This window comes from Lactuca serriola, chromosome 5 (genome assembly GCF_051521515.1).
Source record: "Lactuca serriola cultivar US96UC23 chromosome 5, Lser_US96UC23_V15, whole genome shotgun sequence".
Classification (NCBI taxonomy): Eukaryota; Viridiplantae; Streptophyta; class Magnoliopsida; order Asterales; family Asteraceae; genus Lactuca; species Lactuca serriola.
Genome location: NC_136412.1, coordinates 282,680,102 through 282,707,095, shown reverse-complemented (window position 1 = coordinate 282,707,095; position 26,994 = coordinate 282,680,102). Strand labels below are relative to the sequence as shown.

At 35.8% G+C, this 26,994-nt stretch overlaps 2 protein-coding genes and 1 pseudogene across 4 annotated transcripts; 1 reads left to right on the top strand and 2 right to left on the bottom strand.

Moving 5' to 3' along the window:
• Positions 1-12,593: 12,593 nt before the first annotated feature.
• Positions 12,594-14,904, bottom strand: LOC145050559 (aquaporin PIP1-2-like; annotated as a pseudogene).
• LOC145054482 (protein FLX-like 3) lies at positions 14,734-22,711 on the top strand. 3 transcript variants are annotated; one of them, XR_013684806.1, is made up of 9 exons: positions 14,734-14,929; positions 15,534-16,062; positions 16,153-16,298; positions 16,470-16,549; positions 16,644-16,794; positions 17,679-18,021; positions 20,339-20,422; positions 21,274-21,393; positions 22,441-22,711. XR_013684806.1 is itself a non-coding variant. In XM_079002690.1 (5 exons), the coding sequence occupies exons 2-5, from the start codon at positions 15,545-15,547 to the stop codon at positions 16,725-16,727; spliced, it is 828 nt and encodes a 275-aa protein (XP_078858816.1). In that variant the 5' UTR covers positions 14,735-14,929; positions 15,534-15,544; the 3' UTR covers positions 16,728-16,971. The 3 variants fall into 3 exon arrangements, 1 of the variants encoding a protein (XP_078858816.1); XR_013684805.1 differs by lacking the exon at positions 17,679-18,021 and having other exon boundaries at positions 14,735-14,929; XM_079002690.1 differs by lacking the exons at positions 17,679-18,021; positions 20,339-20,422; positions 21,274-21,393; positions 22,441-22,711 and having other exon boundaries at positions 14,735-14,929; positions 16,644-16,971.
• Positions 22,709-25,501, bottom strand: PLDEPSILON (phospholipase D alpha 4). Its single transcript, XM_079002689.1, has 4 exons — positions 25,387-25,501; positions 24,764-25,315; positions 23,229-24,408; positions 22,709-23,145 (listed from the first exon to the last, which is right to left on the bottom strand). The coding sequence occupies exons 1-4, from the start codon at positions 25,471-25,473 to the stop codon at positions 22,709-22,711; spliced, it is 2,256 nt and encodes a 751-aa protein (XP_078858815.1). The 5' UTR covers positions 25,474-25,501.
• Positions 25,502-26,994: the final 1,493 nt, after the last annotated feature.

Genomic DNA, 26,994 nt, shown 5'->3' with positions numbered 1-26,994 from the left:
GAGAGAAGCAAGAAACCGAATTCCAAACGTTAAAGCAAGCCCTGTGCAGCGCTCCGATCTTATCCCTACCAGGAGGAACCAAAGATTGTGGTCTACTATGATGCGTCGAACCAGGGTCTTGGATGTGTGTTAATGCAACGAGCAAAGGTCATTACCTACGCCTCGAGGCAGCTAAAAACACACGAGGTCAACTACGCCACACATGACCTCGAATTGGGAGCATTAGTATTCGCCCTAAAGATCTGGAGGCACTACCTCTACGGATCAAAATGTACTATCTTCATCGATCATAAAAGCCTTCATCACATTCTCAACCAAAAGGAGTTCAACATGAGGCAGAGGTGATGGGTAGAACTACTGAATGATTACGAATGCGAGATTCGTTATCACCCAGGCAAGGCCAATGTGGTAGCGGACGCCCTCAGCCGAAAGGAATTCCCGGACCTCCGAGTAAAGTCATTAACCATGACCATCCATTCACTCCTGTCCACAAAAATCAAAGAGGCCCAGCTAGAAGCTTTGAAACCGGAGAATGTGACAGGAGAGGCTTTACGAGGAATATACAAGAACCTAGAGGTCAAGGACAACGGAGTTCGTTATCTCATGAATCATGTAACGCCCATGTTTCTGGGCTAAAGCATTAATAATGGTGTAATAGTCTAGGTCAACCTTTGTAACTCGTTTTAAAATAATAAAGAGGAATTATGTGAATTATATATTTATTTACTTAATTATTACGATTTAATAAGTTAAGAATAAAAATAAGAGTCGAAAATAAACGTTAAAAAAATAAAAAGATTATTTAAGATAAATAATCTTAACGAAAATTGTAACGATAGAAAATCTCAAATTATATAAGATGTATTTGGTCTAAATACATTCAAGAGTAAATCCAGGTAGTAAAATGGTATTTCTATGTTACACTCATTTTTCGATGATATATTTTACGATGTTGGTCATCAATTATTAAATTTAGATAGTCGTAAAATAATATTTATTAATTATTTGGTGATATTTTGATATAAGGATAATAATAATTTGATTTTATATTATATATTTGTAAGTTATGATTCTTACAAACTACGTGTATATATATAAAAAAAGATCAACTTATGTAATTGTAACAAAATAGACGTTTTATGTGATATTACTCTAAACAATTATTTATAAATATTTTACATCAAAATAAAAACAAATAGAGAGAAACCCCCTAAATAACGTGTACATAGACTATTGGCCAATATGAGAGATATATTTAAAAAAGAAAAGAAATGATACATGTACCATGTAGATAAAGGAATGCAGTTTGTAGGTGATATGTGTCCATCAAATTAAGATATCCATACCCTCCAATTGATTATTAATGGTATACGTGTAATTTAGATGAATGACCACTATTTAAGAATTGTATGGAGCCTTTCAAGAGTCGGTTTATATTTTAGTATAAATAGGAGAATCATCTTTAAGTTTTGATCGTACCATATAATTGTTATTTTAGAGAAAATAGAGCCAGTGTTTTAAAGAGAATAGATTCTCGTGGAAATTATTCAACTATTTCTTAAGTCAGAAATATACATCCATCGTCTTATCAAGTTAGTGTATAGTCACTTTCATCTTACACATAAATATGAAGTATTTTCTATAAAATACGTGTTATGTGTATATTTATTGTTTGTTTATTTGAGATAGATGTTGAATGGATGTTTTATACAAGTTTTAAACTGTATATATATATATATATATATATATATATATATATATATATATATATTTATCTACAAATATCTTGGGTATAACATGAGTATATGAAATAGTTGGTGTGTGATAAAATGATGAGAGGCCTCGATGTTGTTGTTGTTCCGGTCATCTAGCGGAGTATGGATGACGACCACAGACTTTTCTAGACAGTCCAGTGGAACGCTAGCAGGCTCGCAACATGTAGGTGTTTGTGGGCTTGATGTTCACCGGTGTACTCCATCCCCCACATGGTTGCCTTAAGGACATTTATTGCTCAGGAATCCCCTTAGCAGTAGTGTCCATCCCGATGACGATCCTTAGGCTAGGTCCCTTATGATAGGTGTTTTAGGGACGTAAAGTGAGGATAACGGGAACGGGTAATCGGGTTATTGTTGGTTGATGAAATTAATAAACTTATTTATTGTGGGTTGAAAACCCTATGTGCTCACCAGGCTCCCAAGCCTGACCCACTCAGTTTTATGTATTACAGGTAGCGGCGCTCGAGCATAGTTGTGATGTGTTGGGATGAGGGATTACAAATATAGGCCTGTAGATATGAAATAATGTAGTAAGGCTTATATTGTATTGTTTATACTTATGTACTGTATCGAACATGACATCCCGAGTCTTTTAATAAAATACATTTATAAGGAAATGTTTTTGATAAATCTTTATCATATTATTGTTTTGGGACAAATTCCGCAACTCTTTTATTAAAAGATTACTCTGATTTTGAAATAAAGTATAAACAAAACCGGTCTTTTTTGGCCGTGAAAATGGGATGTCACAAATCGGATGTGGACACCGAAGTTCGGTGGATCCAGGGACGTCGTCATGAACGAAGCACAGAAAACTCGATACTCCGTACATCCTGGTTCAGACAAGATGTATTTAGATCTTAAGAAGCTTTATTGGTGGTCGAACATGAAAGCTGAAATTGCTACCTTCGTGAGCAAGTGTCCGACTTGTGCCAAAGTCAAGGTAGAATACCAAAAGCCCTCGGGCCTGTTGCAACAACCAGAGATACCCGAGTGGAAGTGGGAGCGGATCACAATGGATTTCATAACCAAGTTACCTAAGACAGCGGGTGGTCTTGATACCATTTGGGTGGTCGTTGACAGATTGACCAAATCCGCACACTTCCTACCAATAAAGGAGACCGACAAGATAGAAAAACTGACTAGAACCTACATTGAGGAAATTATGTGATTGCATGGCGTACTAATACCCATTATCTCTGATAGGGATAGTCGATTTACCTCACGGTTCTGGCAGTCACTCCAAAAATCCTTGGGAACTAGGTTGGACATGAGTGTAGCCTACCACCCATAAACCGACGGGCAGAGTGAGAGGACTATACAAACTCTAGAAAACATGTTAAGAGTGCGTGTGATAGATTTTGGTAAAGCTTGGGATACCCATTTACCTCTTATCGAATTGTCATACAATAACAGCTATCACACTAGCATCAAGGTTGCTCCATTCGAAGCCCTCTATGGCCGCAAGTGCAGATCACTGTTGTGCTGGGCTGAAGTGGGTGACACACAACTAGCTAAGGGAGAAGTCCCTAACAACACTCTCACTGGCCCGGAAATCATAAGGGAAACGACCGAGAAGATTGTCTAAATCCGAGAACGATTAAAGGCTTCTAGAAACAGACAGAAGAGTTATGTGGATAACAGATGGAAGCCCTTGGAATTCCAGGTCGGAGATCGAGTGCTGCTAAAGGTCTCACCCTGGAAGGGATTGATACATTTTGGAAAATGTGGGAAACTAAATTCAAGGTATATCGGGCCGTTCGAGATCCTCCCTATGATTGGCCGGGTAGCATACAAGCTTCGATTACCACAAGAACTCAATAAGGTACATCTTACCTTTCATGTGTCCAACTTAAAGAAGTGCTTGTCCGATGAGACTCTCGTCATCCCTCTTGACGAAATCGAAATCAACGAGAGTCTCCACTTCATAGAAGAACTGGTAGAAATCATGGACTGGGAGATCAAAAGAACAAAACAAAGTCGCATTCCCATTATGAAGATCCGATGGAACGTTAAACGAGGACCCAAGTTCACATGGGAACGCGAAGATCAGATGAAACAAAAATACCCACATCTTTTCCCCAGCCCTTGAAGTCCCTGATGAAACGCTAATTTTGGGACGAAACTCCTTCTAACAGGGGAATGATGTGACAACCGTAAGTTTCTGGGCAAGTCAAAGTCAACAAGTCAAACCGGTAAACTTAACTAGTGCTTGTATGATAGGGCTTACTCTATGGTTACTAATGTACAACTCTCTATCTTGATACAAAGTATCACTCAGAAATTTCATATGTTCAGAAAATTTTAAACCCTAACCAGGGTGAGTGATGTAACGACTCTATAAAGTACTATTTTGTACCCTTCGGGGGCTTAAGACACTCATAACTAGGCATAACGGGGTTTACGAAACTTGAATTATGGGGCCAAACACTAACAAAGGCTACAAACGAAGTCTCTCTCAATCTCTCCCACTCCATCTCTATCTTTCCCAAACCGCTCCCAAAAATCACTCTCAAACCTCTTGGTGATAAAAATCACATTTTCCAACGTGTATATGAACATTCATGCCATCCCGAACCTCCCCTTAGTCGAAAACAACTTAAAACGAAAGAAGAAAGTCAAAAAGAGGCTTGAAGGTTCGTAGGTTACTGTTCACCTGCGAACCCTCTCAGGCATTCGCAGCCTCCTTGCCCAAGTTTGTTTTTGGTAAAAGGTTCGCTTTTATTCGGGAGGTTTCGCTTCTGAACCTCTTGCAAGCAAAACCGGACGCATTTACACCCTACCCGAATCCATTCGCTTCTGGTCGTCATCGTTCGCATCTTCTCGACTAGGTTCGCACCGGACACTCTCACACCGAGGCTCACCTTTGCAGACGAACCCTCTCGGACCGAACCCTCCTCTCACCTGCGAACCCTCTCAGACCGAAACCTCCCCTGTCATGGACCTTCTCGGCTGCGAGCCTTCCCTTTGGAGGTTCGCATCCACTTCTTCGGTTTTCGACCACTTTCGCATTTTAAGCCCATTTTTGACGTTTTTGACGTGGGAATTTCACCAAATTCGTATTGTCATCATTTTAAACTCCTAAGACTCATATTTTATTCCCACCTTGAAGATTTATTGTCCATAAATCATATCTTTTGTCCAAAATGACACATAAAGGCTTGTTGACTTTTCCCATAAAGTTATGACACAAAGTCATCCCCACATCAACTTTATGTCACTATTCACATCCTACCTAGTCAAATGAATATCTTTCTTCAACACTCCATAAGATTTTCCTTGACCAGATCCACTCAATAGATTTTAAATCTTCACCTATTAAACCTCATTTTGCTTCCTCCAAAAACAAACTTTTTCTTTCTTTCTCTCTCTCTCTCTCTCTCTCTCCCTCTCTCTCTGAAACTCAAAATTTTCTCCAGGAAGTCTTGAACTCTTCCCTCATTCTTGGTAAGTTCTTCATTTTACTCCTAAATATTCTACATTCCTTCACACAAATCGTGATCATTTACACAAATATTCACATAATTGTTCTTAGGATCTTCAAATCTTCAAGCATCCTTCAAGTGTTATTGACTTGAAACTCTTCATCTTCAACCTTCCATTCTTCAAGAAATCACAGAAGGTGAGTTCATACCCCTACTTTTTCATGTTTTCTTCAAGTTTTAGGGGGGATACAAGTTACAACACCCAAAACATATTCTAAACTATACTAACAGCTTACAATAGAAAAGTTATGGTCCATTCACAAACTGTTTTGACCATCTTAAACTTAATATTATTCAAAACTGTTCAATATGAAAATAGTTCAGGTTTATACCTTTCTAATGACTACTTGCACATATTCATACGATTTTTCTACAATTTATGGAGATTTTTACAAAACTGCCTATCATTTCAGAAGCGATTCAGACTAGTCTGTGAATATGGACATTTTCACACTGGTTAGATACCTCTAAAAATCATAATAAAAATTATGAACAAACTAGACATATTTTCTAAACTCTCAAAGTTTATGGATCTAGTTTTCAACTTATAGTGATTTTTCTAAAAACAGTGACAAAATTATCAAAACTAAGAAAAACAGTCTACAAGTTTATTAACACTTTGTAACATGTTGTGCAGAGTGTATAGCAATGTTTAGCTACATCTTGATTGTACTTCATGTTAGTTTACCTCCATGAAACAGAATTAGTCATTTATCATAAGGATTTTCCTTCATTGCAAACATATATGATAAACTATAATAGGAATAGTTTATGTTTAGTTACACTACAAACATACTATGAAATGTTTCTAATTACACTAAAAAAGGGGTTTTCATTCACTACAAACATTTAGGATAAACTATAATAGGTATAGTTTATGGTACATTAACACTACGAACATACTAAGGAAGGTTCCATTTACACTACAAAAAGGATTTTCATTTACACTACACGTAAACTCGTTGAATCAAATTTGTGAGACGTTACTTCATTGTACTCTTTAGGGTACTGGTTAAAGTCTTGTATTATAACCGTAGTCTCCTGTAGGGGGAGCGTGATACTTGTATATAGATCTATATTGGGTGTAACATCCCATTTAAAATAAGATGATTAAATAATAAACCTGAGACCCCGAGAAATAATTCTAATTATTATTTAATATCATTATAATAATCCAAAACCAAATAATAATTAGCTGGGAGTTGGCTTCGGGAAGCCAAATGACAAGATTTGAATATCCAGGGGTTAAAATGTAATTTTGGGACTTAAATTGTTAAATTTTCATAAGTCAAAGGTTGATTGGTAACATTTTGGACTTGAATGGTAAGGATTTTCAGAATACGGGGTCTAATTGGTAAATTATGTATTAGTTTTGAAAGAATTGGGGGATGGAGGGACTGATCTTGTTAATATGGGATAAATTTGTAAGAGGTGGGTATATAACCTCACCACCCGTGACCTTCTCTAACCAAAACCCTAACCCTAATTCACTATGCAGCCGCCACCCATACAAGTGACCACCTTCAGCCGCCACCCTCTCGTCTCCGATCTCTTGTATCGCTACGCCCATCCCTGCCGTTGAGTTGCAAACCTCCCTCGTTGGGGTCCCAAACCACCGAAGCCAACCTCCTCTTGTTCTTTCTAATGTCGGAAAAGAAGTGGAATGCGTCGCTACCGCTAATAGCTCGTTAGACTGCCTTCAGTCTTCGCTGCCACCTCCTCCCATTGTTGTCGATGAGTTTGTTGTCGTTGTTGTGCTGCCGTTGTGAGTCGTCCGAGATGATCGGGGGTGCGAGGTTTCTTGTGAAGCAGTTTTTGCCATGGTTCCCGATCGTCTTCTTCTCCCATCTCTTCTGTAGCCGTGTTCCAACATCAATTGTCGTCGATAGCCGCCGCCGTCGCCGCTCATATTGCTATATTCCATTACTCCGGTCAGCACTCGTTACTCCGAGTAGGGATGGAAATGGGGCGGGTTTGACCATCCTTGTCCCCATCCCCGAGTATCTAACCCTGTCCCCATCCCCATCCCCATCCCCATCCCCGATGGATGCAGAGAATCAAATCCCCTCCCCTTTGTATTTTGGGCTTTTCCCCAGCCCATCCCCGACCCATCCCCCAACCAATCCCCAATATATCAACATAATATAGTCAACTTACACAAAAAAACCAAGTCAAATAAGTGATGAAAACCAGATGCCATAATCAGATTCTGTTTGCATCAATCACAAGTTTAACAAGCACCAAAACAAAAGGAGACGATTTGGTATAAAGATCGTTGAACGAAGTGACGATTGACGAACTCTTGGAATTGGGAACAAAATTTGATATACGGACTCTATCTCTGATGGTCTAATATAGATAATTCATTTTAGTGGACTTAATTCAAATTCAATAAATGATCGATATATATATATATATATATATATATATATATATATATATATATATATATATATATATATATATATATAGTCATCAAAGCGGGGGCGGGGCGGGTTGGGGATTGTTATACCCGGCCCCATCCCTGGTTTTAGCATAATAGGGATCCCCGGTCCCGTAACCGGTACCAGTTTTAGCGGGGAATACCTATCCCCGATTGGAGCGGGTCAACCGGGTTCCCCACCAGGTCGGGTGAAATTTCCATCCCTAACTCCGAGGATGGATGTTGGGTGCATCCCGACATATGAGGACGGAAGTATGTGTGTCCTACGGTGTTGTTGACATGTTGATGGGCACGAGACCAAGAGGAAGCATCGCCACCACCGTGAAGTGGTGGCTGTCATTGCAAACCACCTCTACTGTCGCCTTCTAGTGTTGCTGCCATCACCGTACACCGCTAGGTGGGTGGCTGGACTCTTTTGTGAATAGAAGACTTGTCATGTGTGTGTGCATTTTTATTAGTGTGTGTGTGTGTGTTATTAAGATTTGCATTGTAAATCTGTAATAGGGTAGGATTAATGAAAAGAAAAGCTCAAACCACCACCATAGGGTAGTGGCTGCCACCACCGGCCGCCGTGTTGGGTGGCGGTGTGCCTCCTTTGCATTTTTGGAATCGTTTGCGGATGTCTGGACAAGGTGGGCCCAAAGAAACCCTAGTGGTCCCAATAAAACCCTAATGGACTTAGTGAAACTCTAGTGGGCCTAATGGGCCCAATAAAACCCTAATTGACCTAAAAACCCAACCATTTGATTAATGGACTAGTATTGGGTTGGAAACCCTAATTAGGGTATGGGAAACCCTGATGCCATGAAACCCAAAATTTTGGGACTGATCGGGACCGCATCAGGATTCTCTATTAAACTTAAATTATTAATTAATAATCATTGGCAAACTAATCTAAAACAATATTGGACTTAATGGATTAAGTCCTTAATGGGTTAAGTATGAACACTTAACCCTAATCATCATTTCATATGAAAAACCCTAATTTCACTTGGGCCTTGAGTTGGGCCTTCTATTGGACTTTGGTGATTGGGTTATTAATGGGCCATCCAAAATCAAGCATATGGACCAGAATAATTTAATGGGTTTTAGGGTAAGGCTCATGTAAGGGGTTTGGGCCCAATTTGGAAAATTGGGCCACAGATGGGCCATAATTGGACCTTTATGATTATGTGATATTGGGTCATGGGAATTGAACTGGAATCATTGGATGGGCCTTAAAGAAAGACCATGTAGAGGTCTGGGCCCAATTTGGAAAATTGGGCCACATGTTGGGCTTTGGCCCATTACTTGACTTTTGGGTTTTTGGTGTGAGTTGGACCTTGGGCTTGGAACCCAGTTATTAATTGGGTGTTGTTTGATGTTGGCAGTTCGGGAATCTGTCAACCAGCAGCTGAAGTTTCATCTGCAGGACTTCAGCAGCGCCAGGTGAGTTTTCCTCACTATACTCAAGGGTCTAAGGCACCAAGGTCGACCCTTTGAATTGTTATTGGTTATGTTATGCTAGTATGATCTGTTAGATCGGTATCCTAGAGGGTAGGATGATAATATGTGATATGTGGTATGACCTATTAGTTAGATATCCTAGAGGGTAGGATAATATTATCTGTTAGGTGGTATGATCCGGCAGATCAGTTTGTTGTCAATAGACTTTTATGTGATTATCTGTTATATGTGCACATGTTTTTTTATTGTTTGAGGCTTATCTGCTTTGTGCGAAAACCAATAGACCTGGGCATTCCAACCTGTTGGTTATGGGCCTGGGGTATTCCATCCCGAGGATGATTGGACCCATAGTATGTTGACATTCCAACCGAAAGGTTGAGGGCCTGGGGTATTCCAACCCGATGGTTGATTGGACCCATAGTATGTTGTTTATGATTATCCGTGTATTGTTGTGGATATGGGTATTTTGGGGGAACTCACTAAGCTTTGTGCTTATGATTTCAGTTTATTGTTTCAGGTGCTTCAGATGACTTGGCAAGACGAAGGTGTGACCGTACACATCCTCGTATTTTGGACTTATGGTTTTTGGGATACTCTGATATTAAACTATTTTGAAAACATTTATAATAACTAATGGCTTTTGGATGTTTGAAAAAGTTTTAAATTGACTTGATTTTTATGGGTGTTACATTGGGACTGACAATCCCGCACCTAAGCTGCATGCAACAGCTAGACCGTCAGGTCTGGGGTGACAAATGTCAAAACATTCCGACGCCCGAAGTACGTCGTAACAGGCTTACTATGTCAATTGCACGGTTGTAATAACTTACATAAGGAAACAACGACACATATAGTTTACGGGAATTCTTACATTTACAAGGGTTTTAATTATTTAAAACTGCCTACACTATCATAAGTATGAAAAAATACTTGTACATTTCGGTCTTTAGGTTTTAAGACTACAACTCATTTTATAAGGAAAATATTGGATTTTTCTTGAACATACACTACATTTACAAAGAAAGGATTTCAATTCTACATACAAAAGCTTATGAACTCACCAACTTAATTGTTGACACTCTTTCAAAATTACTTGTATTCTCAGGTAATCAATGAAAACAGATAACTATCAGCTTTTGAGGATGGAACGCTACGACGTTAGACAAACCATTTTATCATTATATTGTAATCGATTTTGAAACATGTAACATATGAAATCATGTAAATTTCTCGATTATATTTATGATGGTTGTATTTACTTTGATCACTATTATACTCGTTGTTATGATACTATACGTGAAGTCCTCCACCCCCGGATGTTTCCGCCATCCTTGGTTTGGGGGTGTGACAATTGAAGGCCACATGCAGTGATAATAGTAAATACACTTCTTCATACACTTTGGTTTTTGATCAATTGATTTGAAGATTATATTCTATTAGAATAAATTACAATTCTTTAATGTCTATTACATTTTATTAGAATTTATAGTTTTTATTCTCTTAGAATGCATTGGATTTTTAAATACTTGAAAGTTAATTATTATTTTCTTTGTGGATTTAGGTCTTGAAGAGGCTTCCATTGATGTGGAAAAGGAAAAAAAAATAGAGAACGAGAGTGTATTCTAGTAGAATGTATTCTGCCAGAATGTATAAACTGTTTCTTAACAATAATATTCTTTTGGAATGAAATTGTGTTTTTGTTAGATTTTGATGTTTTTTTTAACCAATCTTAGTTTTAATTTTTAAGAATGAATGTAATTCATAAACCATTATTAGTCGTATTGTTTTTTCCAAAATGAATGTAATACTTGTTTAGAGTCTTATTCTTTATGAATTAATGTAATTAATGGTTTTTAAGAATAAAATCCGTATTCTTTAGAAAATGTTATTGTTGATAATATGTTGTATAATTTTTTAAGCGTGTTAACTGTAATTTTTTTGAATGAAACAATATTCTGCAAGAATAAAACCGAAATATCTTTATTAGTTTATAGTTGACTTTCTGTCACTCTAACATAATAAAATCAGTTATTATTAAAAATTATATTAGAGTTAAATTTGAATTAATTTAAAAAGTTTAGATTTTTAAAAATAAAGGAATTAATTATCGTTAAAATCTTAAAGTTTCATTTTTTAATATAGGTTAAATGACCAAAGTACTTTTATGCTGAATTTTGTATGATTATATGATACATGTTAATTTATTGTAATATCATAATTAATTTTATTAACCCGTTAGTACAAATTTGTGCTAATTAATTTTATTAATCCGTTAGTACAAATTTGTGCTTACGAATGCTAGGAACATTTAAACCTAGTTCTCTCTCTCTCTCTCTCTCTCTCTATATATATATATATATATATATATATATATATATATATATAAAGGGTTAGGTTATTTTGTTTTTACTAAGTATTGTGTGCCAGAATGCACAGATTTGGACCAACGGATGAAATTAATCAATGTACATGATTTGAGAGTGTATGATATTACAATGGGGTAACATGTACCATATAATCACACAATTTTTAGCAAAATGGTATTTTGGACAATTAACTACATTTATAAAAGGAAATTTTCGAATTTTTAGGGATGATTAATTCTCCTAATTTAAAAAAATCTGAATTTTTTAATTAATTCAATTTCAATTTTTACCGATTTTATTCTATCAGAATATTTTTTGTTGGAATGATACTCATTCAGAATTTAATTCTAATAGAATATTATTGAAGAAAAACAAAATTCTTGAATAAGATGTTGAAAATAACAAACATTCTAATATATAATCATATACATCCGAACTTAAATATAAATTTATATATTCTTACAGACTAAAAGTCTTATACATTTTAAATATAGTTATAAATATTCTAAAAGAATATCAACAAAAATGAATAACATTCTTAAAAAATAACAACATTCTGCTAGAATACTCTTGTTCTCCATGTTTTCTTCTTGAATTCTTGAATTCTGAAAGAATATTGTTGTTTTTGGATGTTGAATCCTGAAGTTCTGAAAGAATATTGTTGTTTTTCTTCATTCTTTGAGAATGAAGTATCACATATCTTTTTTTCATAAGTTACCTTATCATTCCTGCATCATCCTAACATACATTAAATTCCAACAAAATATCTGAATCATGAATATTTGAAAGAAACACATGTTCCTGCTTACATCACCATAAAAAATACACACCAACTTTTAGCTTTTGTTTTCTTCTTATTATCTACAAAACTCAGAAGTTGTTAGTTTTTTTATATAATTTTACTCAATTCAAATGGTTTAGAAAAACAAAACAACTAAAGCGTGGTTGAAAATTGGAATTGATTCAGATATTCTTGTTGAATTTAATGTATTCAGATATTATCTGATCAAATCTCAGATAATAGAATATTGTAATCAATAAAGAAAATAAGATACCTGATTGAGTTTTAAATTAACTTTTATTCTGTTTCAACATGTGTTTCCTTTTGATTGACAGTCAATGAATCACCAAAGAAGCAACATCCAGTTCCGGTGATGGGGATGGTGGCCAAATGAACCAAGAACACCACAAACCCAATTAGAAGAGGAGCCAAAATCTACAATAAACACATTCAAATTTAATTCAAGATAAAAATCTCACCTTTTCTAAAGTGAATATTTGTATATAATTCAATAGTCAATGGAGTGAGTTGCATACAGGGACATGGGAGTCTTTGGCGCTTCTTTTAGCTAGGCCTGTTCACTATTTGGATAAAACCGAATTGTCCAATTGGACAATTTAGATTGGTTTTCAACAAAACCGAATTATTATTTTGGATTTTCGGATTGGTTTTGGTTTATAAAATAAGAACCGAATAGTCCAAAAAAACCGAATAAACATTTATTATTTATTTATTTATAATATATATCTATAGTTATCTATTGATTTTGTAATTTATTTTTTCACATAGGTTCAAAACATTTCACCCGATAAAAAAACATCAATATGTATTATCTCTCAAAAGTTTGCTATCTATAAAATATTTAACTATAATATATCTGCTTAGTAGTTGTTTGTACGTAAATTTCAAATCACAACTAAATAATTTTTTTCGTTTCTTGTGTAAAATTGAGTAATATTATAATTATATATCGTTTTAAAATGTTTTGGTTTTTGAAAACCGAATTATAAAAACCGATCCAACCGAATTGTAATTGGATCGGATCGGATCGGATTTGAATTTAGTTTGGACTATTCGGATCCATGTTTTGAAAACCGAAATCAATTTGGATTCACTTGATTGGATCGGATCAAACCGATCCATCCAAACGAACACCCTTACTTTTAGCATCAGTTGCAGAGAACACAGTGTAAACAAGCACGAAAGTGCCAACAATCTCAGCACCAAGACCATCACCCTTGGTGTAACCATGGGCGACGACATTAGCACCACCACCTAACGTCGTGTACTGCGCATCACCCTGAAACCCTTTCACAACTCCGGCACCACAGATCGCTCCAAGACACTGCATCACCATGTAGAACACTGCCTGGTCAACGACAGTTTTCTTGCTAATAGCAAACCGAATGTCACAGTTGGATTAATATGCCCTCCTGTTTGAAGATGAAACGTAGTTTTTAGACGATTTGAAGAAGAAAGAAGATAAAATTAGGGTTCTGGTGGAAAGTGGAAACATACCTGAGATATCGGCGGTGCAGTAGACAAGAGCGAAGATCATACCATCGAAAGCCCACGCAATTCCTTGAATACCCACCGTGCCACATTTCGTCGGAGATTTGACCACACCCATTACAGTCAACACCAAGATGTAGAGGAACAAGAAGGTGGTGATGAACTCTGCGATACCGACTCTGTAAAACGATCATGATGACAACTCGCCTGGCTCGAAAAATGGCGCCGGTGGTGGCTCCTTGTAGTCTTTATCCTCTTCTCTTCCGATCGCACAACCCCTCCCCTCCAGATTTGTCTTTAACAGCCGATATCAAAAAGGGAACCAACGCAACTAATCCTCACACAATGAACTTGGACGACTAGGGTTAGTTTAGGGCCTTTTATGGTAATTGTTCCATTAATTAAGGAGTTTTCTATCTATATAAAAGAATTATTTTGGTTTAATAAATGAAGGTGATGTAAAGTTGCAAAATTACCCTTATATTATTTTTTAATAATTTTATTAATCCTAAATTCCTATTGGTGCATTTATACACACAATATTTGCTAAAAACATATGAACCTAACTCTTATATATATATATATATATATATATATATATATATATATATATATATATATATATATATATATATTAAATAATGCAATATAAAAAGTTTTTAAAAAAATACAAAATATTTAAAAAGATCTTAAAATTTATTAATAATTTAAATATTTTATAAATATTTTGCCCGTAGCTCTCAACTTACGATAGTTTTGTGAGACGTTTAATCTACGAATACAGTGTTAAGCCGTTGAATATTAACGACTCACGTAAAAGACTTTGATGATTCGATGGCAATCTAACCTGAACCTGTAACTCAACCTAATAAATGACAACTTGGTTGAATCCATTTAATTAAAGGGGACCGATTCGTAAACCCGTATACACCGTCATTAGCCAAATACACAACAAAACGATATCGTTCGGAATCATAACAAAGGTTCCATAATTCCGTTACCCTATTGGGACTGGGAACGTTCCCTCATGAACCACACTCAGGTGTCCAGGTTTCTCCTTAGCAAGCGAAGAACGTGAACAATATTTGCAGCACATAATCGTTATCCTTCGTATAATCAAGGTTTGATTACGTGATTTTATCCATTTGATTAACGTACTTTGTTTCTACATAATAATCCCCCCAATTTTACCAAAATATGTGTTGTTTTTGGTTAATATTAGGGTTTTAATCAAATTGTTTTTGCAGTTTTTTGTCCCGTCAATGTTTTGTTGCTAATAGTTTCGAAGAAAATTGTATTCGTGTACTGTTAATGGAACTTGTGCGGAGATGAAGGTGTTTGTTCTTTTGTCTTGGTTGATTTTAAACGAACGTTTTCATTGCTTTGCGTTTATAGAGCAACGAAGGTGCACTGTAGTTATAGATGGACTTGCTTCTGTTTTTGTTCATTGGTTTGCAAAAACAGATAATGAATTTTATTTATAATTCGAAGTACATCTTGGTACGTAATGAACAATTGAACATGACAAACAATCTGTACCGATGAATTAAAGAAGTGAGACTGCAAGAGTAGTCCTTAAGAACACAATTGAGGCATTCAAACAGGGGTTTTGTCTTACTAAATTAGTGAGAAATCACATCATCTTTGTACACTTGTAGCTTTAAGAATGACATGTTTTGTGTAGTTGTCATTCTACTTGATCATATGTTTTTATACTTCCATTAGGGCCATCTTAAATGTCAGGGAGAAAGCGTTATCCTCGTGGGCCCTATGACAACCGGCATGAGCATCTCCGAGGAGTGGCTCCATCACGGGGCCCTATGCCACGTCATCCTGCCATGTTGGAGGAGGAACTTGAAATGCAACATCATGAAATCCGCAGACTTTTGGGTGAAAATAGGCGCTTAGCTGAAGATCGAATTGCTCTGCAACAAGAGTTGGGTGATGCCAGAGAGGAACTTAGGCGAATGAATATTGCAATTGTTGATATTCAAGAAGATAATGAAATACACTCAAGGCAGCTTATTGAAAACAATTTGAAACTAGAAGCTGATTTACTTGCCACTGAACCTATAAAAAACGAGGCTTCACAACTCCATGTGGAAATTGAGAGGCTAAATTCATTAAGGCGTGATTTATCTGGGCAAGTTCAGATTCTCAAGAAAGACCTTGCAAAATTTCAAGGAGATAACAAGCATCTTCCGGGTTTAAGAGCAGAGCATGAAGGACTTCACAATGAGCTTATGCATGCTAGGTTTTCAACTTTTTGATCCCCTCTTATCTCTGAAGATTAATTGCTAAATGAATAGAGTTTTTTGAGCTAAAGTTGTTGCATATTCTGTAGAGCTGCAATTGATTATGAGAAGAAAGGAGGTATAGAGATGATGGAACAAAGACAAGCTATGGAGAAGAATTTGGTTTCCATGGCGCGTGAAGTTGAAAAGCTTCGAGCAGAACTTTCAAATACTGATGTTGGATCATGGGGTGCTGGTATTTACCATTATACCATTATCTTCATATTTGGCTAAATCTACATCCTTCTTTTGCTAACTTTTTAGCAGCCTACTTTAAATTTTAAACCATAGCCAATACCCATTTAACTTCTTGTTTTTCCTACTTTCTACTTTTTGAATATGGATTTTTTGATACATGATTATTTAGGTGGGTCATATGGGATGAAATTTGGCAGTTCAGATGGTCATTTTCCTCCTCCTTATGGGGATGGATATGGGGTTCACCTGGTATTGCTTACAATATTGTTCAAAATTACACTTATGCCACTTGTAAATTTACTTGAAATTTCTGGATTGAAGTGTCTCCATTGTTCTTCCTCAGGGTGCTGGGGACAAGGGTCCGTTGTATGGCTCAAGTTCTGCTTCAAGGGCTGGGCTTGAGAAATCTCGCATGACACGTCATTGAAATGTGGATTGTTTGTGTTCCAGTTTGAAGAAAGACATATTTTCTTCAACATTATGGTTCCTCCTAGGTTTGCATTTAAATAAGTAATCCATTGATTTGAACTCATTAGCTATATTATGGAATATGGACTATGGTGACAAAGATCCTCATGTTACACAATTTAGACGCAGTGTTAAATCACCACAATTTGGATTTTTAACCATTAATTGTAATGTTACACAATTTACAACATACTGTTTCTTTTTTCTTGCTTCTTTATCTATTAAGACCACATACTCATTAACTTATATATGACCACATCCATAAAGCAACAGAATGCTTCATCACTTCAGATTGGCATATAGAAAGACAATTAGAGGATTCTATGGACCCAAAACCTGTAGGTGTATTACTACCAATCTCTTAAAGTTACAGGCTCTGAAGAAATAGTGTATGCTAAGTTGGGGAGTATAGTATCATAGATGGTAAAACTTAGATGTCTAGTTATTGATCAAGTGATCATAGCACAGCTTGCTGTATGACTTCATATTTTCATCTCAAAAACTTTGTGTCCTCTACAACACTCTCTCAAAATCTGTTGATGGTAGTGGTATTGGGGGAAGATGGAACTCAGCTACACAGAAGGTCAGAAGCATTTGCCACACAACACAAGTGCTTGAGGACTTAGAGCTCTTACTTAGAGATTATCACTGATGTTGTATTTTTGTAAATTCAGACACTGGATGCAGTTACATCAAGATCAAGTCATATAAAGTATTTCTCTTAAAGAATTGGCAATTTTGGTCCTTCTGACAGATCCAATATTATCTAGGAATAGCTATTAAGCTTTTTTTCAAAGGGATTTATAGTATGGTAGGTGTATCTGAGATTTTGTTAGCCAGCAGTGTTATAGCACTAGGTTCTTGAGCTTTGTTGGTTTATCCTACAAATTGTTCATGTTTTTGTTATCAGTGCACTGTCCACCATTTTTTAATGAAGAAATTGATAACCAGTTTATAAGGAAAGATTCTGGAAAAGTGAAGAGGAAAATCAAGGAGGGGTCCATAACATTGTGAAGATTGTTTATGAAGACTAAAGAGTTTGATTTCTCCTGTTGATTTGCTGCAGCACTTTGGGCAACCTATATGCAGTCTCATGTACCTTGTTTTGGTGCGATCTTTTGCTGTTTATTTCTTCATCTAATAATGCTGTGATATAGCCACGAAGACCAGATGTTCATTTTGCATTATTGGCTAGCTTGAAGGAAGGTTGACATAGCGTTTGATGTGGGGCTGTGTTCACAATGTACTTTATGGTAGGCAAATTTTCTGACTCAGTCTGTGGGAAAAGTTGGTTTTTATCATGTGAACATATATCTTGACCTACACCTATGTTATCAAACGTTTACACTAGGCGTTTGTTCATTATTAGAACTCAGACCCATAGCTCGATGTGTCTCTTTGGAAAGTTATTTGAACGCTTTAGGGTAGATTCTTTTGGTTTTCATATTGGTAGAAATGTTTTTAATTCTTATTATCCAACTTCATTTTCTCTATCCAATATCCATACCGCTTCACCTCTCTAGGTGTTGGGGTTTCTCAAAGAGAGCAGTGGCAGAGATTCAATTTTGTATCCGGTTGCAAATGCTTTTGGGTTCAACATGTCGGTTTTTTATAGGAACAAAATTGGGATTGTCAGTGAAGTTATTTCTAAGGATGAATATAAGGTTTCATTTTCAAGGTGAAGTTGACAATTGCTGCAATCTCATAAAGATTTCACCTTTGAGTAGTTACCAGGCACAGTGGACCAAATATTTACACGACCAGTTTTTCATCTTAAGGAAACTTAAAAGCTTAACTATCTGTGCATGAGTAATGAGTTGCACGGTGGGTATGAGACACCAGACTTTGTGATACCTTTGAGCAGTTAACATAAGGGGTTGTGCATGAGTTACACATTGGGTATGAGACAGTAGACTTTGTGATACCTTGGAGCAGTTACCATAAGACCAGGTATAGTGGACCTAATAAGTTTATAGGCCCATATGGTTATGTCTTTTGTTTGCATTATTTGTAACAAATATGGAGTTTAAAGGAAGAACTTCACTTGGCCATTAAACTATGGGAGAGAGTGGTGGAGGTGAGGTTGCAACTTGAAACAACTGTATCTGAAAATCAGTGTAGCTTTATGCTAGGAAGGTCAACTATTGGGGCAATCCATCCACCTCTTGTGACGCCTTATGAGAAAACATAAAGGTGGTATTTATTTTGGAAGAGGTAAAATAACTTCCGTCTTTTTCCATATCTGCAGAATAAGATATGGACCAAAAGTCTTTTTTCATGTCTTTAATCTTCATAAAAAATTGTTTGTTTTGTTTTGTTTTGTTTTTTTAAATCTTCTATAAAAAAGAATGATGGTGTTGGTGGAGGGGGTGGTGGCAGAGGTGGGGGTGGTGGGGCAGTGGCAGTTATGGCAGTGATGGTAGTGGCGGCGGTGGTGGCAGCGATGGCGGAGGCTGTGGTGGTGGTCGAAAAAAAATATTACATTAGGATTAGAACTAAGACAATTTGGTGGAGAAGGCATATGATAGGCTGATAGCATACTATGGGAGACGATTTGGAGGACCTTGGAACTGGAACTAGAATATTTACAGGGAGTTGGTTACACGCGATATGTACAACCTATGAACTGCAATTGGCTACACAGAGAGTTTCACTGTGGAAATTAGGCTACATTAAGGATCAAATCTTAGCCCATAATCTTTGCTTTGATTATGGGATGAGTTTCTCTCAAGATAAATAGGAAAGGGGTGTCAATAGCATATGCTTTTTTCCGTTGACATTGTTTTGGTGGTAGAAACTAGGATTGAGTTGAATGCTAGGTTACATACTTGGGGCCAATGATGTTGGACGAAAAGGGGTTTACAAATCAGCTTAGTTAAGATGGAATATCATATCTATGGCATGAATTCAATGTGGAGCAAAATGATGAAGGCGAAGAAGTATGTATTGGTGAGCAAGTTCTACATCCAAAATGATGAAGGCGTAAAATTCAATGTGGAGCAAAGGGGGCGTTGAGGATGATGTTACCATTTGCATAAAGGCAAGATGGTTAAAGTGGAGGTTGGCCACAAGAGTTTTGTGTGAGAAGAAGGTCCTTTTGAATTTGAAGAGAGGGGAGTATGTTTGTTGTATGGATCAGAATGTTGGTCAATCAAGGAGCATCGAGCATGAAAGTCGTGGAAATGTGGATATTTGGTAGAACATTGTTGGACAAAATACCCAACATGAAAAAATTAGATATTTGGCGTTGATCACCAAAAAATTGAGGGACATAAGATTGTCGTGGCTCATGGATGTCCAAAGGAGATAACTGACAACTGCATTTAGGAGGGTGGAGACGGTTATAGTGAGAAGGAAGTGGGAAGATATCTTGTCCTTTTTTACATTTAGCTTTATTGCTAGTATTTGCTTTATCCCCTCCCCCTCCTTGTTTTTATTCACCATTATGGGCTCATGTTTCATTTTCAAATGCGGGATGTCATCTATGGAAGTAGTCTCTGTTGTTAAGTATTGTGATAAGGAGGGACTATTCTACCTCATAATATTTGTTCTTTTTATGTTGTTTTGCAGAAGGACTTGGTTCTGGATGTTGGAAATACGTTTCTTAATGGTTTTGGAAGAATGGATATGATTGTATTTGAAGTACCGAAACAGGTAAAGTCCTAAATCTTGGCTAGTACAATTAAGTAAGGGAAACCTTAAGGAGAAAGTTAAATTCACACCAAAATTTCAACTTCATCTGTTACACCATTGCTTGGGGGTAGATTCTGATGATTTTCACTTCCCTTTTTTCCCTTTAATCTCCCAGAACTGGTCATAACTTTAAAAACAGGTTTTCTTATGTTTTCCCCTCCCAATGTCCCATCATCAGAACCTGAATGCTATTTTGTTTTAAATATTTGAATTAGATATACGAATCATGGTGATTCCTTTGGTTAAATGAGTTCACGGTTTCATGTTTCATTCTTCCTTCTGTGTACTTGACATGCTAAATCAGTTTTGTATTCCCTGGTTGCTTATAGGCTTCGAATGTTTGCAATTATGACAGTTGTGAACTTGTGATATAGTTTCATTTTTTGTAACATGTAATTGGCAAAGTAATTAAAATGATAATAATCAGACTTTGATTATTTTCATAGTTGAGCAAAAAAATTATTTATCTAATTGTACTATTATTAATATGTTGTTTCTCAAGTACTTTTAATCAAATTACTTTGACAAAATTTCTCAATAAATTACTAAATTTTAATCAAGTCACAAGGAAGTTTTGTTTTTTCAAAATTATAATTAAAAGCTCACTGGAAAAATCAAGTCACAAGAAAATTCTGGAAAATTTTAATTATCTAATTATACTTTTATCATCAATTTTAAAAATTCTCTCATAAATATTATGTTTCTCATGTAAATAACTGAAGATATCAAGTAGATTGTGAACACTTACCATACTGTTCTCCAGTTGATGGTTCTTGTATGATCCAAAATTCTGATGAAGTGATATATTTCAGATTGGCATGATGCAATCATGTGTTAGAACATCCATCTAAGTAATCCTGCGATTTTTGTCAGCTCCAATCCTGCATCAACATTCAACAATTTTAATGTCTTCATGTGCATTTGGCAAATTGGTAAGTCAAAATTTCCTCTACATTGTTTGCTACATCTTCAGGGAAAACTATATGTGTTTTGGATAAGTTATTGAACACGCCCTTGGTGAAAAAGCCAATCTCAAAAATTTTGACCATCTAATTTTTTTGGTCCAAACAGCTGTTTTTTAAGCTTTGCTGGTTACTATTGATGACGTGGAAGCTGAATAAAGAGTCATTGTCCGTCTTGACATTTGCACGATTCATTAACACGTGGGGTTGGGGGTGGGGACCATAATAATAATAATAACAATTTAAATTTAGATTTTCTTTTTAAAGAAAAAGTAACTTTGTTGGATTCTAATTATTTAATTATAGAAGAGTTCTCTTTTTTTATGTTTGAGCACTACAAAAATCGTAATCAGGGGATATTTATGTCATTTTTCAAGATTTTGTGTATATGACCTCCAAGCAAAAGTTTATCTTTATTCCATTTGAGTTATTGAACTTTTAGTTGTACATCCTAAGTCATGAAAATTGTGATCAACAAGAATGGTTTCGAGTGTGTCTTTTCAGCAACAAGTTAATTATTGTTGGAAAATTTTGTTGTCATTTAATGAGCTTAACCCATACTAAATAAACCCAACATTAACAATAATTTTGATGTTAATTTCTAAAACACAAGTAGTAATCGAAACCTCTTGGCGTGGATCACCATTGTCTTAAACATATATGGATAATAATATACTACAAGGGCACTTAAGTATGCAAAAATCTAAAAAATGTTACCTTTATTTGGACTAGTTGGGTTGCTTTTTATTAAAACTTATGGAGACAATGGTCCTCTTGTGTCGCATATTAGCTCTTATAGTTGCAGCATCTAAATTCTAAAAAATAGTGTATGTTGAGTTGGGAAGTATAGTATCATAGGTGATAAAACTTAGAAGTCTAGCTCTTGATAACATGATCCTATTCAAAATAGCATCATAGAGATTTTTGATCTAATTCAATGCAATGTTTATTAACTATCAAGTATTTTGTTCGAAACTATGCCTGATGATATTTGTTATTTTTTCTGTTGTTTTGCAGATGGACTTGGTTCTTCTTCAAATATATATTAAAAAAACTTGCTCTACAACTAAAACTATTTGAAGGTTGTCTCAGTTTTTCATTTGCAGCTATCATTAAAGGGGCATGTCCAATTTCCTCTCTTTTATTCATCAATTTTCAAGTTCTATCATAAGATCAGATTTCTCACGTATTTACATGTATTCCTCTGTTGAGGCCTGATTAGAAACAATCTTCTGATGTTATATGTACAGAATCTATTAAAACATGAGGTGAAGGGCGTTTTCGTCTACGTCGTAAATATTGGAGGTAAAACTTTCGATCTTCTCCCTTTTACTTGTGCTTTGGTGTCAGGAAAGCAGCCACCAGAATCCACATAATCCTCAACCTCACCCTCACGTGTTATACTCACAGGGTAACTAATTAGATGAGCACCCTCCATATCTATAACCTCATCCCCTGAATAAATCTCCCACATTCGCTCCCCAAACAAACGCATCATCACCACACATTCCAAACTTTCAGGATCCTGAAAAACTTGTTCAACTCTTCCCGTATGCTCATACCACAATGACATTCGATAACCATGAACATCTCTTTTATCTGTCTTCTCTACGTTCTCATCTTTTGATTGGTAGCATCCTACTGCAATCTCTGTGTCTCGTGTCCCATCCATGGATCGTTGGTTTATATTTGCAGATCCTATCAACATGTAACTATCATCCACTAAAATACAACAACAAAAGATTCTCATTAGCTTTATGACTATGAATCGATGAAAAGTATTGATAAAAATTAAGATTACCTACCTATCATGAGTTTTGCATGTACATAAACCATGAACCTCCTATGTTTTTGAGCATTCCAATATTGTGTCCCATGATGCGGAGAATAACGCGGGATATACTCTCCTTCCTTTTCCACTTCCCTATTACCAAGACAAAAGAAATTCAAGTAATCTTTTGGATGATACCCCTCACCACTATCCCTAATCGCGTCCCCAATCAAACCATACATCATCTTCATAGTCTCCCTTGTCCAATACAATATGTCTTGCACCGGTTCACTCTCCGGTACACCTTCGGGCCACATAGGTATCAAAATATACACTGCAAACCTCTCTTTCGCTTTAATCTTGCTCACCACCTTAAGTGCAATCTCAATCGGAATCAAATTCCTACACCCCGAATGTTGATCTTTCTCTTTCTCCCATAAATCACATCCCCCAATGAAATACTGATTCTCGATGTATATAAACCTCTCTGCTCGCCTAATCGCCTCCACATACGCGTTTTGTATGCTTCGTTCGATTGTAAAATTCTTCGCCACGTGGCAAACCGACACGTGGTCGATCGATCTAAACACTTGAACATTCCAATTCCTTTCGGTTATGGTAACCGACTCACGTCCCAAATCGGTTATTTTGTTAACCGGGATTAACAACGAAGGATCAAATTGTTTCACCCAACGTTGCTCGAAGTTACGCATTATGTCCCATGCAGCTTCACCGATAATACACGCGTGTGCATCATGCCATGGCTCTCGTGGGCCCCCTCGGTCAACCTGTGCTCCAGATATACTCGTTTGGTAGAAATCCGTATTTGATTTTTGAAAAATCGAATGTTTTTCAGTATCGTATCGGCCATCGCAAAGATCGATTCCGCCTATAAAACTAGTTATTTCTCGTTTGCTTGAAGATGAGTGCCCACGCGTGTCCATTGTTATGGTTTTTTGATGATGTGTGAATAAGGTTGGGAAGTTATGGGCTAATCTAGGGCACAATTTGCATACCACTTTTGTGTTTTTGAAATAGGCGAAAGCGTCTTCATCGTGAGTCCTCATTACTCCTTTGTTTTTTATAAATGGTAATGAAGTTTCGTCATCCCAAATCATGATCCTTACAGATACACCTTCTTCTGCTTTTCTCTTCAATATTTCACCTAATGATACTCCTTTTGCGTGTGGGATTTCCGTTTCGGAATCCCTAACCTGCATGATATATAAATTGTCAATCTTTTTGTTAAAGGAAAATTGTCGGGAATAGCAACGTATTTTCCTCAATGTACTTTATTTTTTACCTATAATAACAACATACTATATTATTACATTGCTACCAGTATGAGCAATGTACTTCATACATATTACTTGTCATAAAGAAATTCAAGTATGTTGCTATTATGTGTAAGGAATTGTAAATACGTTGCTATTATGTGTAAAAAAATAAGTATGCTTATTATAGGTAAAAAATGTTAGTACGTTGCTATAATGATAAAAATAAAGTACATTGCCTATATTGGTAAAAAAAAAAAAAGTAAAGTACGTTGCAACTTTTTCTTTTGCTTACCAGAATCATCTTAGGATTGAAAGACCACCCGGCGATATAAATCAAATATTTTGCATTTTCAATGGCTACAAAAACATCCTCCCAGAGTTTTCTTGGGGACCCACATGGCGGTTTGAAAGTAGGATGATGATGAGAGTCTTGATAAAGGGTAACACCACATTTACCCCTTAGTGGAAATGTAGCATCTTTTACCCCATGAAATACATTTTTATCGATTATTTTTCGCCAATTTGGTTCAAGATTCGCAGGTTTGAACCATAACATGAGTCTAAGTTCTAATTCCGGATTTGGCTTCCCGTTTTCCATGCAAACTGGAAACAAACCATCGATCAAGCTTGACTCTTGTAACAATCGATCGGCTTGAATGTTGACTTTTCCAAGAATTGAGCATTTTGTCTTGAGGGTGATTGTGATTGTTGTGTTTATCGAATGAGCACAAAGAACACGTATTGTTTGGTTCCAAATTCGACTACTTTCGTGACTTGTCGATGCTATTTTTTTATGATTTATCTTGATGGTAACGTATGTCGGTTTTCCAGCTGGATTTATGCACTGTAAAAAACAAGAAGCAAAGTTAAAAAAAAAGAAGAAATAATAATAAAAGGATAACAATTTATTCATACATTAAGTAGAAATGGTGGTGAATAAGGTGTGGCATGAAAGATGGTGGCTTCGAGTGTCCCATGAAGGAATTTTGGTTTTCCCTCCATTGAGTTGTTGCTGAATTGGTTTATAATGAAACTGATCTTTATAGAAAATTGTTAAGTGGATATGTTATGTTATAAAAATAAAAGATATGAAAGAAATTTGGAAAGCAATGATGAATTTTGAGTGGATATGCAGTTTTGGAAAACTTGTGGAAGTCTGTAGTTTAAATCTTAGAGGCAACCTTCATGCCTAATAGCTTAGCTTTCCCTTCAAGTTCAGGTTCTTAGACTTTTTACTTATTAGTTTATAATCACACCAATAGGACACAACACAAGTGTGAACATGCGAAATATACGAAAAAAAAAATACTTGGATTTTCGGTTTATATATAGTACAGAAATAAACACATGATCTGAAACAAATAAAATTACAATCAAAAGTTGGATAAAAACAAAAATAATTTCAACGGAAATCATTTTTTATTAAATAAACATGATTTATCATTCTTTTCTATTCAAATAAAAATTATTAAAAGTATTTTTTTTCAAAACAACTAACTTATTTATTTAAGATTTAAAAATATTAGATAAACATAAAAATATTTAACATTCATCAACATACTTAAAAAAAAAATTCAAAACTGTTAATTTTTTTTATGAGCTCGATCATATCATTTTTTAGAGCGGTGTGAGTTTTTTTTTTTTTTTTTTTTTTTCCTATTGGTTATATAATTGAATAGGCTTGCAATTAATTTAGTAGAATATTCGAAATATTGTTCATCATCTTGACTAGAGCTGCTTCGTTGCTACCGTTGTTTTCTAGGCATGTCATTTAGAAATCCGGTTGGATCATAATAGTGAATGTATGTTGTCTCATTCATCATCAGTGATCATATTATTGATGATGATACACGTAATCATATTTCCCATAATATCATTGTCGCACATTAGACATGGCCGTTGAAAAAATGCAAAACAAGCATGTAAAACTCCAAATACTCATCCAAGGCAAACTCTTAACGTTTAGCAAACAACTTCTATTTTTGGATTTATGGAGTTGTTATTGGCTTGACAAAGGCAGGCCATGAATGATAAATGTCATCAATGAGATAATGTCATATTACTTTTTTGACCACTCACAAACAAAGTAACACACATTTGGTGCTCGGTTAAACCAATAGATCACTAAAAATAGGAGATCGATGGACTATATTAATATTATTGCACATACGTTATGTTCTGAAGAAGAATGCGTGCCATATCGATAAGCCATAAGGTGCAATGGCTTCCAAGATGATTGTTGTTTTACATCTTCTACCTGCATATTGCCTGACCTAAGCAGTTGAGCAATTTTTTCATTCTCAATGCATGCAGTTAATACGAATACTATACCTGAAAATCCATATTCCTCTCCTAACATAGAGTAGTCTTGTCAAATCATCTTGGTTTGGCATTTTAAGGTACTCTTTACACTGCAGGAATGACATCTTCATGGTAGACGTCAATCCATTTTTTGTTATTTTCGCTATGTAGAGTATAACAACCTCTTATTTGATTTTGTTCATCGTATAGTTTCTTTATTTG

What these genes read in the sequence shown, in the direction of transcription:
- LOC145054482 (XM_079002690.1), top strand. Translation starts at nt 15,545, where the DNA reads ATGTCAGGGAGAAAGCGTTATCCTCGTGGGCCCTATGACAACCGGCAT. An exon ending in TGTTGGATCATGGGGTGCTG is followed by an intron (nt 16,299 to 16,469) that starts GTATTTACCATT and finishes ATGATTATTTAG; the next exon opens with GTGGGTCATATGGGATGAAA. An exon ending in ATGGATATGGGGTTCACCTG is followed by an intron (nt 16,550 to 16,643) that starts GTATTGCTTACA and finishes GTTCTTCCTCAG; the next exon opens with GGTGCTGGGGACAAGGGTCC.
- PLDEPSILON (XM_079002689.1), bottom strand. Translation starts at nt 25,473, where the DNA reads ATGGAGGGAAAACCAAAATTCCTTCATGGGACACTCGAAGCCACCATC. An exon ending in CACCACCATTTCTACTTAAT is followed by an intron (nt 25,316 to 25,386) that starts GTATGAATAAAT and finishes TGTTTTTTACAG; the next exon opens with TGCATAAATCCAGCTGGAAA. An exon ending in TCAATCCTAAGATGATTCTG is followed by an intron (nt 24,409 to 24,763) that starts GTAAGCAAAAGA and finishes TATATCATGCAG; the next exon opens with GTTAGGGATTCCGAAACGGA.